At 37.5% G+C, this 15,146-nt stretch overlaps 2 protein-coding genes across 3 annotated transcripts in view; one reads left to right on the top strand and one right to left on the bottom strand.

The window, feature by feature from the left end:
• Window positions 1–8,071: 8,071 nt before the first annotated feature.
• On the bottom strand, window positions 8,072–10,316 carry LOC308704326 (C-C chemokine receptor type 5-like). Of its 2 annotated transcripts, none has more exons than XM_081388534.1 (2): window positions 10,157–10,316; window positions 8,072–9,635 (listed from the first exon to the last, which is right to left on the bottom strand). In XM_081388534.1, exons 1-2 carry the CDS (start codon window positions 10,170–10,172, stop codon window positions 8,581–8,583), a joined length of 1,071 nt encoding a protein of 356 aa, XP_081244660.1. In that variant the 5' UTR covers window positions 10,173–10,316; the 3' UTR covers window positions 8,072–8,580. The 2 variants fall into 2 exon arrangements, with proteins under 2 accessions (XP_081244660.1, XP_081244659.1); XM_081388533.1 differs by having other exon boundaries at window positions 10,145–10,310.
• A 653-nt stretch (window positions 10,317–10,969) lies between these two features.
• cobl (cordon-bleu WH2 repeat protein) overlaps window positions 10,970–15,146 on the top strand; it is a 155,772-nt gene continuing 151,595 nt past the window's right edge. Inside the window, exons 1-2 of the mRNA XM_081388427.1 lie at window positions 10,970–11,444; window positions 11,773–11,904. Coding sequence (XP_081244553.1) covers window positions 11,870–11,904 — 35 coding nt within the window. The 5' untranslated portion in view covers window positions 10,970–11,444; window positions 11,773–11,869. The remainder of the gene's footprint in view (window positions 11,445–11,772; window positions 11,905–15,146) is intronic.

Genomic DNA, 15,146 nt, shown 5'->3' with positions numbered 1-15,146 from the left:
TTCCGCAATCACACGTCTGCGCTTTGTTTCCCGGCTGACCGAAAATAAACGCGACACTCGCGCCCCCAGGAAATCCGATAAAATTCAACCAATCAGATGACGACTTCGACATTCCTGAAGTGTTTCCAGTTAAGTGTACCATATGCATCAGACGTTTAGCCAACGTTCCGTGGGCGTGACGTCTGAGGCTGAGACTAGGCGGCTGGTGACTCAGAAGCAGCACAAACAAAACTTTTACCGGCACAAACCAGCACAAACGAACGAGACTATTTTATTTGGAGCATGTGGGGGGCTGGGTGACCTCAGAATGACCTTTAAATATTCTTTTAACCCCTTCCTCATCACCCCCAATTTTGGCAAGTGCTGCATACATGAATAGCCCAAAATAAAAAAGGTTACTGCTCATAAGTAAATCTGAATAGAAACCAACCCTTGAGAGTTTATAGTTCAAGACTCAAAATTAACCAGACTGTTATTAATATTGAGATATATAAGCTCAAACATATTTTGAACTAAAATAATCTGGGATCACCAGTGATCCTTGCCAGGTAAGGGGTATCTAAAAAACCGAAGCAGCGCAAACAGAACTTTAACCGCACAAACCAACACAAACGAATGAGACTATTTTATTTGGAGAATGTGGGGGGCTGGGTGACCTCAGAATGACCTATAAATATTCTTTTTAATATCTAATTTACCGAAGCAGCGCAAAGAAAAGTAAAAACGATTGAGCCTATTTTGTCGACGTTTTGCATTGGGCTGGGGGCGGGGCCAATTTCACGCAGTGATTGACAGGGTGGGAGGGGCCGGGGACGTGGTCGGAATTGAATTTTGCTAAAATCATTGCAGGACATTTAATGAAAATGGAATCGCAAGTGTCTTAACTGTGAGTGTCAACACTGATTACATTGAAATAACGTTAGAAAGTGATGTTGTTTTACCATCACTCTTGCACCCTCAGTTAATATTGAAATAATGTTCAGATTTCAACCACAAATCAATGGTGTTAATATTGTTTCAACATTAAAAAGTGATGTTGTTTCAACATAACTTTTGCACCCTCGGTTAATATTGAAATAATGTTCAGATTTCAATCCCAAATCAATGGTGTTAATATTGTTACAATGTGATGTTGATTCTAAATACATTTTGTTGAAACACTGAAAATAAATCTGATGTACTAAGTTAATGTTGAAACAACATTAATATTTCAACTACACTTCAATGATGCGTCAACAAATTCCTGACCAAAAAATTGGCAAAAACCTTTTAAAATATAAATGACACATTTCCAGCAGTTGAGTTAATTTATTTTATTCAATCAATCAATGACAAAAATATATTAAAAGATCATTCTTTAAAAAAGAAAGGGGGAGAAATAGGACAAAAGCATTTCAACCTTTAAAAATAAAATTGGCTTCAGAAGTCTGATGTCATAACTACAGGTGGTCCAACGGTTCAGGTTTTTAAAAATCTGTCATACATCAGACTACTGCCTCTTTTCCTCTGGGTTCTCTGAAATCTGAAAAAGAAAGCATGATGTTACTCGAGAACAAGTCAATTCAGTTGCCACATTCAAGGATGTTAATATACTAAACACAATACAATTCGCTTTTTAAAAAAAGTTGCTGAACACAAAATATTCTAACTATGATTAAAGTATCATTAAATTCTGATTATTTCATTTTTTTTTTTTAAATCTATTAATGCTTCAATATAAAAAAATCACTACGGCAGGGGTGTCCGATTTTATCTCCAGCCCTAATTAAACACACCTGAAGCAGCTAATCAAGCTAATCAAGGTCATTAGGATCAATGAACACTTCCAGGCAGGTGTTGGAGCTAAACTCTTCATGAAGAGGAACAAACACCTATGGCCTATAGCCATTAACAATATCTCAGTTCAATTTCTGTGAAACTACATAGCATTCAAGTAACACGTTTATCTTGTAGAATAAAATAACTTTGGTTTTTACAATGAAAATTTCTTTAAAGGGATGGTTCAGCCCAAAATGAAAATTCTGTCATCATTTACTCACCCTCAAGTTGTTCCAAACCTGTATGAGTTTCTTTCTTCCGTTGAACACAAAAGAAGATATTTTAAAGAATGTTGGTAACTAGAAAGTTGACGAAATGGCCATTGATTTCCATAGTAGAAAATAAATACCATGGAAGTCAATGGCTACCCTCAACTGTCTGGTTACCAACATTCTTCACTCTCTTCTTTTGTGTGCAGCAGAAGAAAGAAATTCATACAGGTTTGGAACAACTTGAGGATGAGTAAATAATGACAGAATTTTCATTTCGGGATGAACTATCCCTTTGAAGCTGCAGATTCACCTTATGTAGAACTTAATCTCTTCAAATATCACAAAATAAAATAGCCATGTCAGTCACTTTCTTAATAAACACAAGATGTTTTTTATTATTGTGTTTCAGTGGAAATTTCTCAAATTTAATACAGATTCAGGAATATGAATGATTACCTGATTAAGCAGTGATAAGGCACAGGATATCATCAAGTCCCAGGTCAGGGGATTATGCTGTCGACAACAACTCGGTGTATAATCAATGTCAGCATTATCAGGAGGGGGGTGCTTTCTATTTATTTATTGTCCATCTTCGTCAGCCTTCATTCCTACTAAAGGAGCAATGTGCTCTGCATGCAAGCACTGATGGATGCAAGACATGGGCTATGTTTGCAGTGTAACTTTCTTGCTCATGTCTTCTGCACTTCAAGAAATGTGTTAAATGACGTTAGAACTTTATTCAGGAAATTCGTAATAAACTTTACTAAAGTAATGTGCATTTTTTAAGTATGTAGATGCACCATTGTTTGAAACTGTGCTAGAGAAGTCATGTAAGTATGTCAGGTGCTTAAACAAACCAGACTTCTGTATAGGATGCACCTATGTTTTCTCTCTAATGAGGAAGCATTACACTACTGAGAAGTGCACATGCAAAACCAAAATGGGCGTTTACCAATCAGTGGCCAATTTCAAACTACAATAAATGTTTTTCAACCATTTTTCAACAGACTTGCTAAACCACCCCACCCCTAAACCAAGCCCCCACTGGATTAGAGCAAATCAGGAAAAGCGGTTGAAAATGCCCATTGTGGTTTGAAAACGCCCCACTGATAGACAAACACCCACTAGCGTTCTGCAGAGATACCTGCCTGTATGATCTTGTGCTCATCAACTACAAATCACTGTTAGTTCAATGTCACTGTCTACACCCATGTGTGCTGTTGGCTTTCATCAAAATTTCAATGCTGATCCAACACACTTTAAACACTGAAATGTCAATCTCAACCAAAATTATGGTTTGGATCAAAACTCAACATTGTATTAATGTTCCCATGCTATCTGTACGATTTATTTCAACACTTTACTTACTTGGAAAATTAATGTATGTTAGTAGATTTAGTAACAATAAATAAAATGCAAGTAAAAAGCATGCTAAAAACAGAAATACATTATATGCACCATTGTTTGAAACTCGGAGAGTTCATGCATGTAAAACACACAAGACTTCCGTATAGGATGCACCTTGTGTTTTCTCTCTAATAAGGAAGCATCAATTAACTACTGAGAAGCCCACATGCAAAACCAAAATGGGAGTATACCAATTAGTGCCAACTTTTAGTGCAAACTACAATTGGTTTTTCAAAAGACTTGCTAAAATCATGAGGGCCCACCCCTAAACCAAACCCCCAGTGTATTAGAACAAATGAGGTAACACCATTGAAAGGGCCCATCATGAACTGAAACGCCCCACTGATTGGGAAACACCCAGTAGTGTTTTGCACAGATACATGCCTGCAAGATCGTGTGCTCATAAACTAAGACTCACTGTTAGTTCAATGTCACAGTCTTCAACCATGTGTGCTGTTCCCTTTCATCAACATTTCAATGCTGATCCAACACATTTTAAACATTGAAATTTTGATGTCAACCAAAATGATGGTTTGGATCAAAACTCAATATTGAATCAATGTTACCATGCTGTCTGGGAAGCTTATTTATTCAGCTTTCAGACGGTGTATAAATCTCAATTTAAAAAAAAAATTACCCTTGTGACTGGTTTTGTGGTCCAGGGTCACATATGCTTCCATAGTCGATGACTCCGACCATCCAGTTACAAGATTCAAGTTTCAAAACCAGCACTCGGTCACTGGTTGTCAGAAACCTTCTAGAGTTACATCAGGTCCAACCATGCTCCCAATTCCAACGTACTCAGCCAATTAAACCATATTATCATTATAATAACGGCCAGCTCCCCAGTTCAAACACTGCATGAGTTCCCTGGTCATGGACCACACACAGTCAAGCCCCTGCAAAGCGCTGGTCAAGGCCTCCCATTCAAATAGCAGTGAGAGCCCGCCCCTTTTAGGCACTGCCTGGGGCTCCTGTTCTCGTTACATTGTGGGCTCCCTGTTCAGAGTGGAAACCCACGCAGATACAGAGAGAACATGCAAACTACACACAGAAAGCTTCCTGGTTCAGCTTCGACTCAATCCAGGGACCTGCCTGCTTTCAGGTGACAGTGCTGCTAACAACTGAGAGGACATAAACAGTCAAAACCTTTTGTTCCTCAGAATAGAGAATGTCATGCAGGTTTGGAATTAAATGAAAGTGAGTCAATGATAATATTTTCAGGGGTGAACTATCCCTTCTATGTTCTATGTTTTCTCACTGGCTTATCCACTTTATTTTTCAACCTGAAAGATAATTCATTAGCCCTTATAGGTTAATAACTAGAAGAATAAAAAAGTGCAGTACAGTAAAACTGTTTGTGCTACAAACCAGTGTATGAGTACGATAATAAAGTTAAAATAATATTAAAACAAATATAGTTTGTGACATCAAGCAACATAACACTGTTTATGTACACTTTTTTTTTTTAATAAAAAAAGCTGACACCAGAAGCTTGCATTCAAGTTAAAAATGGCCATGTCGGCTCTTGTGGTAAAAATAAGATGGATAAAGTGAATAATGAAGTAAGTGCAGAAATGTGTGTTCTTGTTATTATTAAGTGTTCATATGTAGTAATTTGTGTACCAAATAATTTTACCTCATTTCTGTTATTTTAATACAATTTTGAGAAGTCTAATTATACTTCACTTATTTGTACATTTTCTGCCTTTCTTTGAGGCAGAGCACATGTTGTGATAGAGGATGTTGGAACTAGCCTGGCTCCGCCCTCCTACGTACTTCCGCTCAATTTCATTTTCCTTCAGTAACACATGCTGAGTCCCAATTCGCATACTATCCGTCCTAAATAGTATGCGAAACTAGAATTAGTACGTCCCAAATCATAGCATGTTGAAATAAGTATTCCAAAGATACCCGGATGGTCTACTATTTCCGGTTAGAATTCGAAGTGCAGATCAATGCACACTCTAATGCCTGGTTCAGATTACACGATTTTAGCCCGATTTTGGCACGATCCATTTGACGTAGGGTGTCGTGGGGATTCGCAAACGACAACGGGCGTCGGGACGCAAGATTCGATCGTTTCATCTCGTATAGTGTGTCATAGTGGGCGACAACCTACGTCGCGTCTGCGATGCTTCACGACATCACGACAAAAAGACTAGCATGTTTAATTTTTTAACGGTCCTCCACGACGACGGTGCGCGAGTGAGTGAGTGAGTGAGAGAGTGTGTGTTCGCGAGTGTGTGACTGTGAGTGTGTGAGTGAGAGAGCATGTGTGTGTGACTGTGTGTGCGCGAGAGTGAGTGTGTGAGTGAGAGAGCATGTGTGTGCGAGAGTGAGTGTGTGAGTGAGAGAGCGTGTGTGTGTGTGTGTGTGTGTGTGAGAGTGATTGCGTGTAGGCTATGTGAGTGAGCGTGTGTATGTGCGAGTGAATGAGTGTGTGAGACGGCTCGCGATGACTGGTCGGAAAACAACGTGTAGTCTGACATGTTTCTTGTCCACGACATAACAAGATTTTTAGGAGTCAAAATCGTGTAATCTGACACAGTGACTATCGTAACAGACAAAAAAATCGTGTAATCTGAACCAGGCATAACGGCTAATATTGCCCACAACCCATTGCGTTCGGGAGGGAGGAGCTTTGCGGTGATGGTGGTGATGTAAACCTGGCAGTCGGATGCAGCAACGGAGATGCGCCCTCAGTTTTTAAGTGTAAGAATTCAAATGTTTAACCCTAATTAAAGTTATATTTTATTGTCTCGTAATATTAATGGGTTTATGTTGTGCCAAAAAAGTACCGTGTTTATCTTGTAGGGTCCGATGAAGATACCGAGCGCCTCATTGCAGTCTACAAAACAATAAATAAAAAGGCTCTAGTAGTGTCATGCAAGTGTCTTTTTTTATGTATTTCTTTTGATGTTTCTGTCTGACTTATTTGTAGTAATACTGTGGCTGTACATATGTTAACTTTATCAGTCCAACCAAAGAAACATGGTTACTATAGTAAAAGCATGGTTCATTTTCATCGGGGTATTTTTAAGTATTATACATAAGTATAAGATGAAGTATAAAATACGTTAAACAATAGTTACACTATAAACTTTAAATATTTTAACTCAGAAAATAAGTAGCGCTAGCTTTCGTTACACACATTTGCACATGAACGTCAGAGCCGCCTCACAAACGACCTGCGTTTGGTTGATCTACGACGACGCCCTGCTTCACTCCTCAATTTGGTAAACACATTGTAAATGTATTGTGGAAAAAAAGATGGGAATAGCAAATAAAATTATATTGGATATATAAGAATGAATGAAATGTTAAATGTTTTGTTAACAGTCGCGGTGTGCGTAACTAGGCAACCACGTTCAAGTTCACGTTGCATGATGTCATCGAAGTATGTCCCAGAACGTGCATTGCTACACACTCAAAAGTATGTACTTTTTCATCACAAAAAAAGTACATACTTTTAGGTCGTAGTATAAGTAGGCGAATTGGGACTCAGCCTCCGTCTGGGATTGTGGTGTATTCTTTGGTTTTCTCAGATCAATTTTTAACCGGTCCAATCAGCGAACAGAGGGAGTGGCTGAGAACGATGACGCTGAGATTGTGCGCTAGTTTGAGTTGACAAACGTTAGCAATTGGTTATGGCAGATCCAGAGTGACTCTGGTCAGATCCAATAGTTTTAAACTTCAACAGAGTACCCGCCTACAAGGAAGTTAACGCTTGTCAATGGAGAGAGGCCAGACTCTGTACAAATGAAATGTGCGAGAGTCTGGTAGAACCAGGCTATGTTGGAACATCATCTAGTGGTTGATCTCGCAAGCTTATCTGCACTGATCCAGCAGCAGAAGAAACCTTTCATCTTATTCAGTGTCAAGCAGCAAACAGAGCTTGTAATGCACCTTGCCACAATAATACCCCCCCCCCCCCCCAAGTGGTTGCCCACATTGTTTATCAGAATAACACCAAATTCCCATTTATGTATCTAAAATGAATGACTAGCCTCAAACACTTTTCTTTGATGAAACCTATGAATATATATATATATATATATATATATATATATATATATATATATATATATATATATATATATATATATTTTTTTTTTTTTAGAGGACAACACATCAGCTTTAAAAAGAGAAGTCTTAGAAAGTGGGAGTATTTAAATGGCTACAAACATAACATTCTTGAAACTGTAGTTGTGTTTCAAGACAACTACCCCCGCCAATTAAATACAGGTAAGTGATTTATCTGGGTATTTAAAAACTTTTTATTTTCTCCAGTGTGAACACTACTTGAACTATTTGTACTGCAAAATGGCTTAGAATAATGCATAAGTATGTGAATTGGGACGCACAATGTGCCTCCAGGTTTCATAGAAAGATAAGCACTTACGCAGGTGTGGTTTACAACTATGCGTCAGACTTCCTCTCTGTGACGGACAGACTGTTACCCAAACCCCCCCCCCCCCCCCCCCCCGTCCAGCCACCCACCCACCACCAACTTAAATAAGCCTATCTGCACATAATACATGATACGTCTTAATTCCCATCATCCCAAGTATTTTAAGGAATTCAACCTCAAGAGTATGGTATTTTCTATAAAATATATAGCCATTTTATTTAGGTTAAACTGTAAAAGTTTTTTAATATCTCTGTATAATACTTTAAATACATAGTGCAATCAGGACAATGCATTAATTAAAATTGCTTTATTAGAAACCACTTAGCACTAAAAAAAACTTAAAAGCAAAACATAAAATACATGCTAAATGTATTTCAAGAGAGATTTCAAAAAGTCATAACTGAAAAATAAAGCTTTTTTTAACCACTGATGCAAATACAAACAGTGGGTTTATTTAAAATTTATGATGAAATCATTTATATCAAAACCATTTTCTATATCATTTGCAAATCTAAAATATAAGCAATATACATGCACAGGGAAGAACATCTTAGTTCTGCATTCTCATACTTAACATACATCCTTATTGTCAAACAAAAGTGTCAAAAAAACAGAACAAAGACAACTTTCAAGATAAACTCGATACATTCAGTAAAAAGGGGAACTTGGGGATGATAAAAATATAAGCTACTCAGAATGAAAACAACTCTCTGGAGGAACAAGTTTGCGCTATGCAATTTGTGTCGAGGAATACTCAGAAGATCTGGAGAAGACTGAGCTTCTGCGTTCAGATAACTGTCGAGACAAATTTGTGCAATGACTGAAGCAAAATGGAAACTGATCTTTTAGGACTTTAAGAACTGCTCTTCTGAACTTCTGTCCAGCAAAGGCGTAGATAATAGGGTTGAGGCAACAGTGGCTTAAGGCGATAGTTTCCACCCACTGCATGGCAAGGCTCAAATTAGTATGCCAGTTGCAAGAAAGCAAGTAGCCTTTCCTCTGCAGGAACATGAGAAACATGACAATGTTGTATGGAGTCCAGAAGAGGAAATAAACTGCCACCACAGCCAGGATGAGTTTGATGACTTTGTGTCTTTTTTGTGATTTTATGCTGAGCAGAATGGGGATGATCCGGGAATAGCAAAAGCTCATAATAATCAGGGGAATAATCAAGCTCAAGAGGTTCATCTGAAGGTAAGTAAATGACATCCAGGCTGAACCTTCAGGAAAATCGGATCCACAGGATGTTTTGATGCCTGAATCATTTTTCTCTTTGGCAAAAATAATATTAGGGAGGGATGAAAACAGACTGAGCATCCATACAAATGAGGCCAGAATCAAACCCATTTTTGCAGACCGATTTCTGGAAAAGAGACTGTGGGCATGGACGATGACGACATAGCGATCCAAAGTCATTAGGACCATGAAGAAGATGCTGCCATAGAGGCCTATCATGAAGAAACCTGTTATGGTATGACACATGAATTTGCCGAAAACCCACTCATCTATGGCACCGTGAGCCCAAAAAGGGAGTGACACAAGAAAGAGCAGGTCAGATAGGGCTAGGTTGAAGAGACACACGTCTGTCATATTGGATTTCTGACGGTATCTGATCAGGACCCACACTACCAGGCTGTTTCCGATTAAGCCAACAATGAAAACTATGCTGTACAGGGTGGGAAGAAAAACCTCACTGAAGGCCTTCGCGTTGCCATTGTTGCATGGGGTTCCAGGAACATATCCTTCTAGGTCATAGTAGTCACTATAGCCTTCTGTCACTGTAACTTGAAGGGCACACAAAAAACACAATGATAAGTAATATAATTGAATTTTAATAGTATAATGCTTATAATATATTCTGAAATCTTAACATTGTTTCAACATTTCTTTAGGTTTGAAGGTTAGACACAATAAAATGACACCACAAGTAGGAACTTGTAACAGACTTGAATTTTAGTTTGTGTTTTCATGACATCTACTGGTCATAGCATGATCGTGTTCAGCACTATGCGTTGTAAACTGACGGCTTAAGTGTCTAGATGATGAAACGTTATAGGCCTACTTTTGTGTTTAAATACATATCATAATCATGCTGTTTTCATTTTTTTAATGGTTAACTTTTTAACAAATAATGAATACAATTTTAATGAATGCTGTAACAAAAATCACGACAACAACAACAACAATAATAATAATAAATCTGCCCTAATTATAAAAACTTATTATGAACTTATACAAATATATTATGTAGCATAATTAAAAAGACTAAAAAGACTGTATGAGTCTGACCTACCAGTCACAGTACCTTGGTTCTCTGTCATGTTTCTTGGTGATGACAGCTGAATATGTGAAATTGATGTGATACTTTCTGCCAAAAAGCTTTACAGCACAGGAGGTGCTATTTCCTGGACCTCCCCCAGGCGGGACTTCATCTCACCAAAAACTAAACTATATATATGAATGGCATTATAAAAAGATCGCACTGCTCTCTGTCTCATTAAATTCACTTATTTGAAATTTAGACGTAAGTGCAATAGGCCTATAGGCTATATGATACATGATTATAGCCTATATATTTAGCACACAAATATTTACACACTTTTTTCACATATGTGTTTCAAAAATATTGTACTAACCTATTTAAAGTTTTAAATGGCGTTTACTCTACTCTATGTAAAATTGCACATTGATTTCCAGTATTTTAACTATCTTCTTTTAACTTTTACAACTACAATTATTTAAGTGTTACAACGCCCTCTTAGGGTTACGTGCAACGGGGTCTGTCATTCTGGGAAGACAGTTGTAAGATGGTCGGAAACCAAATGTTCAGCGGCAGTGGTGATTGAATTAGCAGCATTTGCATTTGCATAGCATTTGTAATATAATATTTTCCATACTCTTGTAATATATTATATTCCATATAATTTTTCCAAACTCCGTTATGCATAAATAGAAAACTGTAATGCGTTCTACATATAGATTAACATCGGTATGAGAGTATATTATTCCCGAGTTTTACTTGATATGGTTTGACCGAGAACGTGTCCGAGAATCCTGCTTAAATAGACAGATGGCGGGGCGTATTAACGGCGAGTAGCCAATCAGGGAGACCACAAGAGAATAACAAACGCTTGGGACGCTGGGAGTGATGGCTTTTGTTGCTGCTTAACGGTTACCACAGTAAAATCCCGTATTTTCATTAGCAGTTACACATTGGTAACAAGAACACTACTAACAATTACGTAAATTGATTATTTTTGTTTTATATAAAGACCATTCAAAAAGGTAATGACAAAAAACAACAAATGGGCAGTCACGTTAATACGAACTGTCCATTAGATAATCGTTTTTAGGTGGTGAGAGAGAGAGTAATTTATTGACAGTCTCATTGTATCAATTTTGTTTTCTCGTGCGCACTGTTCTCTCACTGTATCAATACTATTCTCTCGGGCGCGCTCTCGCGCTCAGAATTCCAGGCTACAGTTGAGCGCGGGCTCGAGAAGCCGCGGGAACGGCGCTGCCTGGTGGACGGATTAGAATAGAGGTCAGAACTCCTGTGCCGTTTTTGTCCGCCTAGAAGAAGCCGAATCCACGTAAGTATTTCAGTGTTTTATATTATAGAGATATTTCGTTGGCGATATTCGTTTTGCTTTGGCGCTTAACTTTTCATGGCAATAGCTGCGTTAAACTTTTTAGTGTTACGTTCGTAGTCTCTGTTATGCCTGGCAAGTGGAACATTTGAATGCCTTCATTTGTTTTCCTCATAAGTGTGTAACGTACACCAAACACTTGTCCAGGCTGCGGTAAATGTACAAGTTATACTGTTACCGTGTCACATTGGTGCTGCTCAGCTGTGTCTTTTTGTTAAAGAGTTTTATCCTTGTTCTGCTAAAGTGTATTTTAATGTTCTTTTCTTTAAAGGTGACACTCGAATGTTTTTGAGGTATAATATACCAATGTCCCCGCCTGGACGTACGAGTGAATTGCGTTGATACAAAACGGATATAGTTTATGACAGATGAATTTAGGAGACGCTACCATCAGACCTGTAGGGTGAGTGTATTTTATTACTAAATGTTTTCACGGATTTCAATGATATAGCTACCTCTTCAATATGATGTAACAATAAGTGACAACATCTATCTATCTATCTATCTATCTATCTATCTATCTATCTATCTATCTATCTATCTATCTATCTATCTATCTATCTATCTATCTATCTATCTATCTATCTATCTATCTATCTACGGACAGATGCTGGTTCATATAGTGTGCCTATTTAAACAATTTCTCTTTTAAACTATCTTGACCCCTTACATATTTAAGCCACACATCAAATCTCTCATTAAACAATTTTTATTTAGAGTGAAAGTAACTGGAAATGAGTTGGGAGTTTAATTAAGCGGAAGTTTAAGGCAGGGCATCCTGCACAGGGATGATAAAATCAGAGTCTACACATTTAGAGGACTTGCATAAATTAGCACCCCAAATACTGATTTGGCAAATTCTGAAGTTTTTGGTTTTACTTGCATTACAGATCTGATCTACTGGTCTATAACACTCCTAAACAAAAAAGTTGACAAGGCATTATTTGGCTTGTTGGTATAAAAGCTTTATTCTAACAGCTACATGAGAAGAGAGTAACGTTAACCAGGAAATGAAAACAAATAACTGCCCGGTCACCTGCTTTTGTGTTCCACCTCTCTCACCCTTTGTCAGCTCTGCTGTTGACTCAAAAGCTCATTATTCCATTTTACTGAACAACATGTTTGCATAGTATTTCTACATCAAAATTAGGTATGTTAAACAGAAATTGCGCTAGCCTATATATTTGGTATTATTAAAGTAATGCATCATGAGAAGTAAACACAGGTGTGATATAAATTCCTCTCCAGTGGAATTGCTTTTTCACAGAAACTTCTGGTGATGGTAACATATCTCAGTAGCCATTTAAAAGTTAGCCATTGAGTGTCCTCCCTCTGACAACACAACAGTCTGTTTTGTGGACCTTACCCACAGCCCCCCTTTTTATGTAACCAGACCTCATTACATTGCTAAAGCAGTGGACGATTGTGGTTATTTAAAGCCTTAACAGTTGTTGAGCATTCCCACTGCTATCTTCTCATTACTGTAGTAGGCCTATTTCTCTTACTTATCAGTATATATTTGTGAGTTTTCAAAATAAGATTCAGGATGAAGTATTTTTTTGTTTTGGTCTCAGTTTTTCAATTTGTCCATTGAGGATAAAATGGTTCAGTCTTTTAAAGCACACCTTTTACTCCAATTTATGTCTTCAGCATGAATATGTGAGTTTGTGGTTACTACGCTGCTTACCATTTCTTTGAGAACTTTGAGAAATGTCTTTTATTAAATGTTTCATGTCTAAAAATGGCTCTTTGAGAGCTTTGTGGTTCTAGAGAGTGCAGGACTCTGTTATCTCACAAATCCCACAGGCCAACTGTCTTTTCTAAACTTTACTGGAGCATTTATTTGATCATATCTATAAACGTGTTGCCTTTCGGCAAAATTAGCAGTTCAGACATTGAAATAGACCAGGTTACACTTTATTTTGATAGTCTACTTTAGACATTCTACTAAGTCATTTGCAAAATAGTAAAACCAACATGAAAAAAATCGTGATAAAACCATGAATCGTGATTTTCCTGAATAAAATCTTAGTATCATATTTTTTGCCATATCACCCACCCCTACACTGGAGTCACAAGGATTACTTTAATGATGTCTTTACTACCTTTTTTGGGCTTGAAAGTGGTAGTTGCAAAAGTTAATGGATGGACAGAAAGCTCTGCTTTATTTTGATGGTCCCCCAACATTTACTGACTGTAACTTTGTAAATGTCAACTTATTCTACTAACTCTAACCGTAAACTAATAGACTGCTAAAATGCTGAACGGGTCAGGATGTTTCCCCCATTGCATCCTATTGCATCTGGGTGTTTCGCTCTTAATTAGCAGCTAATTGTTTTCTTGCTCTATGAGGAATTCTTACTCCTGCTGGATCTCATTGTACAATTTATTATTTTGCACTAATATGCACAGTACATCAGAATACAATGTACCCACGGCACAGTACAACAAAATGCACATCATCTGAAAAACAAAGTAGAAAAAAAAAAAACAGTTGTCTCTGTTCTACCTAAGGTCATCTGAAGTCCAAAGTGAGGTTTTTAGTCTTATTGAGATTAAGGCACATTCAATCAGTCAGTGTTGGGAGTTTGGGGTCAAACAGTATTGAAACAGTGAATTGAATGGCAATATATTTATCAAATACGAGAACTTATTTGAGATAAAGGTTAAGTTTCACTAAGCATTTTTCTCTAATGACATCCAGGTAAAGAAAGAAAACAACAACCTGGAAAAAGAGGACAGTTTATGGCTGCGCAATAAATCGTTTTAGCATTGTTTTCTTAGTGTGCTCAGCATGATCGCAGCATGTGTGATGATGTCAAGTATAGGGATCGTAGTTGATCTGTGAACCTGGGAGAAAACAAAACTGTGCACAAAGGCTATTCCTAAAAAAAGGGATAATTCCAACTTTGTTAGGGCAATCTGAATCTGAAGCTTCTAAATCAGAACCTCTGAGTATGTTTTATTATTTGTTAAAGAATTTGCTGTTCAAAATCAGAGTTTTGTGCAGTAGCAATGCATATCGTTTGTCGTTCTTACAATCATAAGTGCAGAGATGGATTTATGTTTACAAACATATCCTCTATTCTCCATTTATAACTTGTACTTGTGGTAGTTTTTCAGCATGCTGTTAAAGGAAGAGCGCGTCCACAAGATCATACTAGCACGTCAAGTTCATGTGCGCATTCGCGTCTTTTTATGCAGATGTAAGATTACTTTTATGTTGTCTATATCTGATTAATCTCAAATAAGACACGTTTGGTTGAGTTCAACAACCAGCTAGAAAAACGCTGCAGCTAACCGACCATTCATTCACTCTTCAGTTTCAGTTTAAATGCAATGTCCGACATTATTGACTGTCATTGGGTTATTTGAGACGGTCATATTCCTTTTAGATAGGCTTGATAGGCAAAAATCATTGATGATATTAATAATACAGTAGTGTTATTTTGTTCCCGTTTTTTTAAAGGGGTCATGACACGAGAAACCAAATTTGCCTTGATCTTTTGGCATTTAAGAGGTCTTTGTACCATTAAAACGTCCTGCAAGTTTCATAGCTTAAGACGTCCTCCCCATTATAAACGAATCATTTATTTAATCAAGCTCTAAATACAGCTCGTTCTGGATCCATGGTATGAAGTGACG

This window comes from Scardinius erythrophthalmus (genome assembly GCF_964197995.2).
Source record: "Scardinius erythrophthalmus genome assembly, chromosome: 16".
Classification (NCBI taxonomy): Eukaryota; Metazoa; Chordata; class Actinopteri; order Cypriniformes; family Leuciscidae; genus Scardinius; species Scardinius erythrophthalmus.
This window is presented reverse-complemented; position numbering and strand designations above follow the sequence as displayed.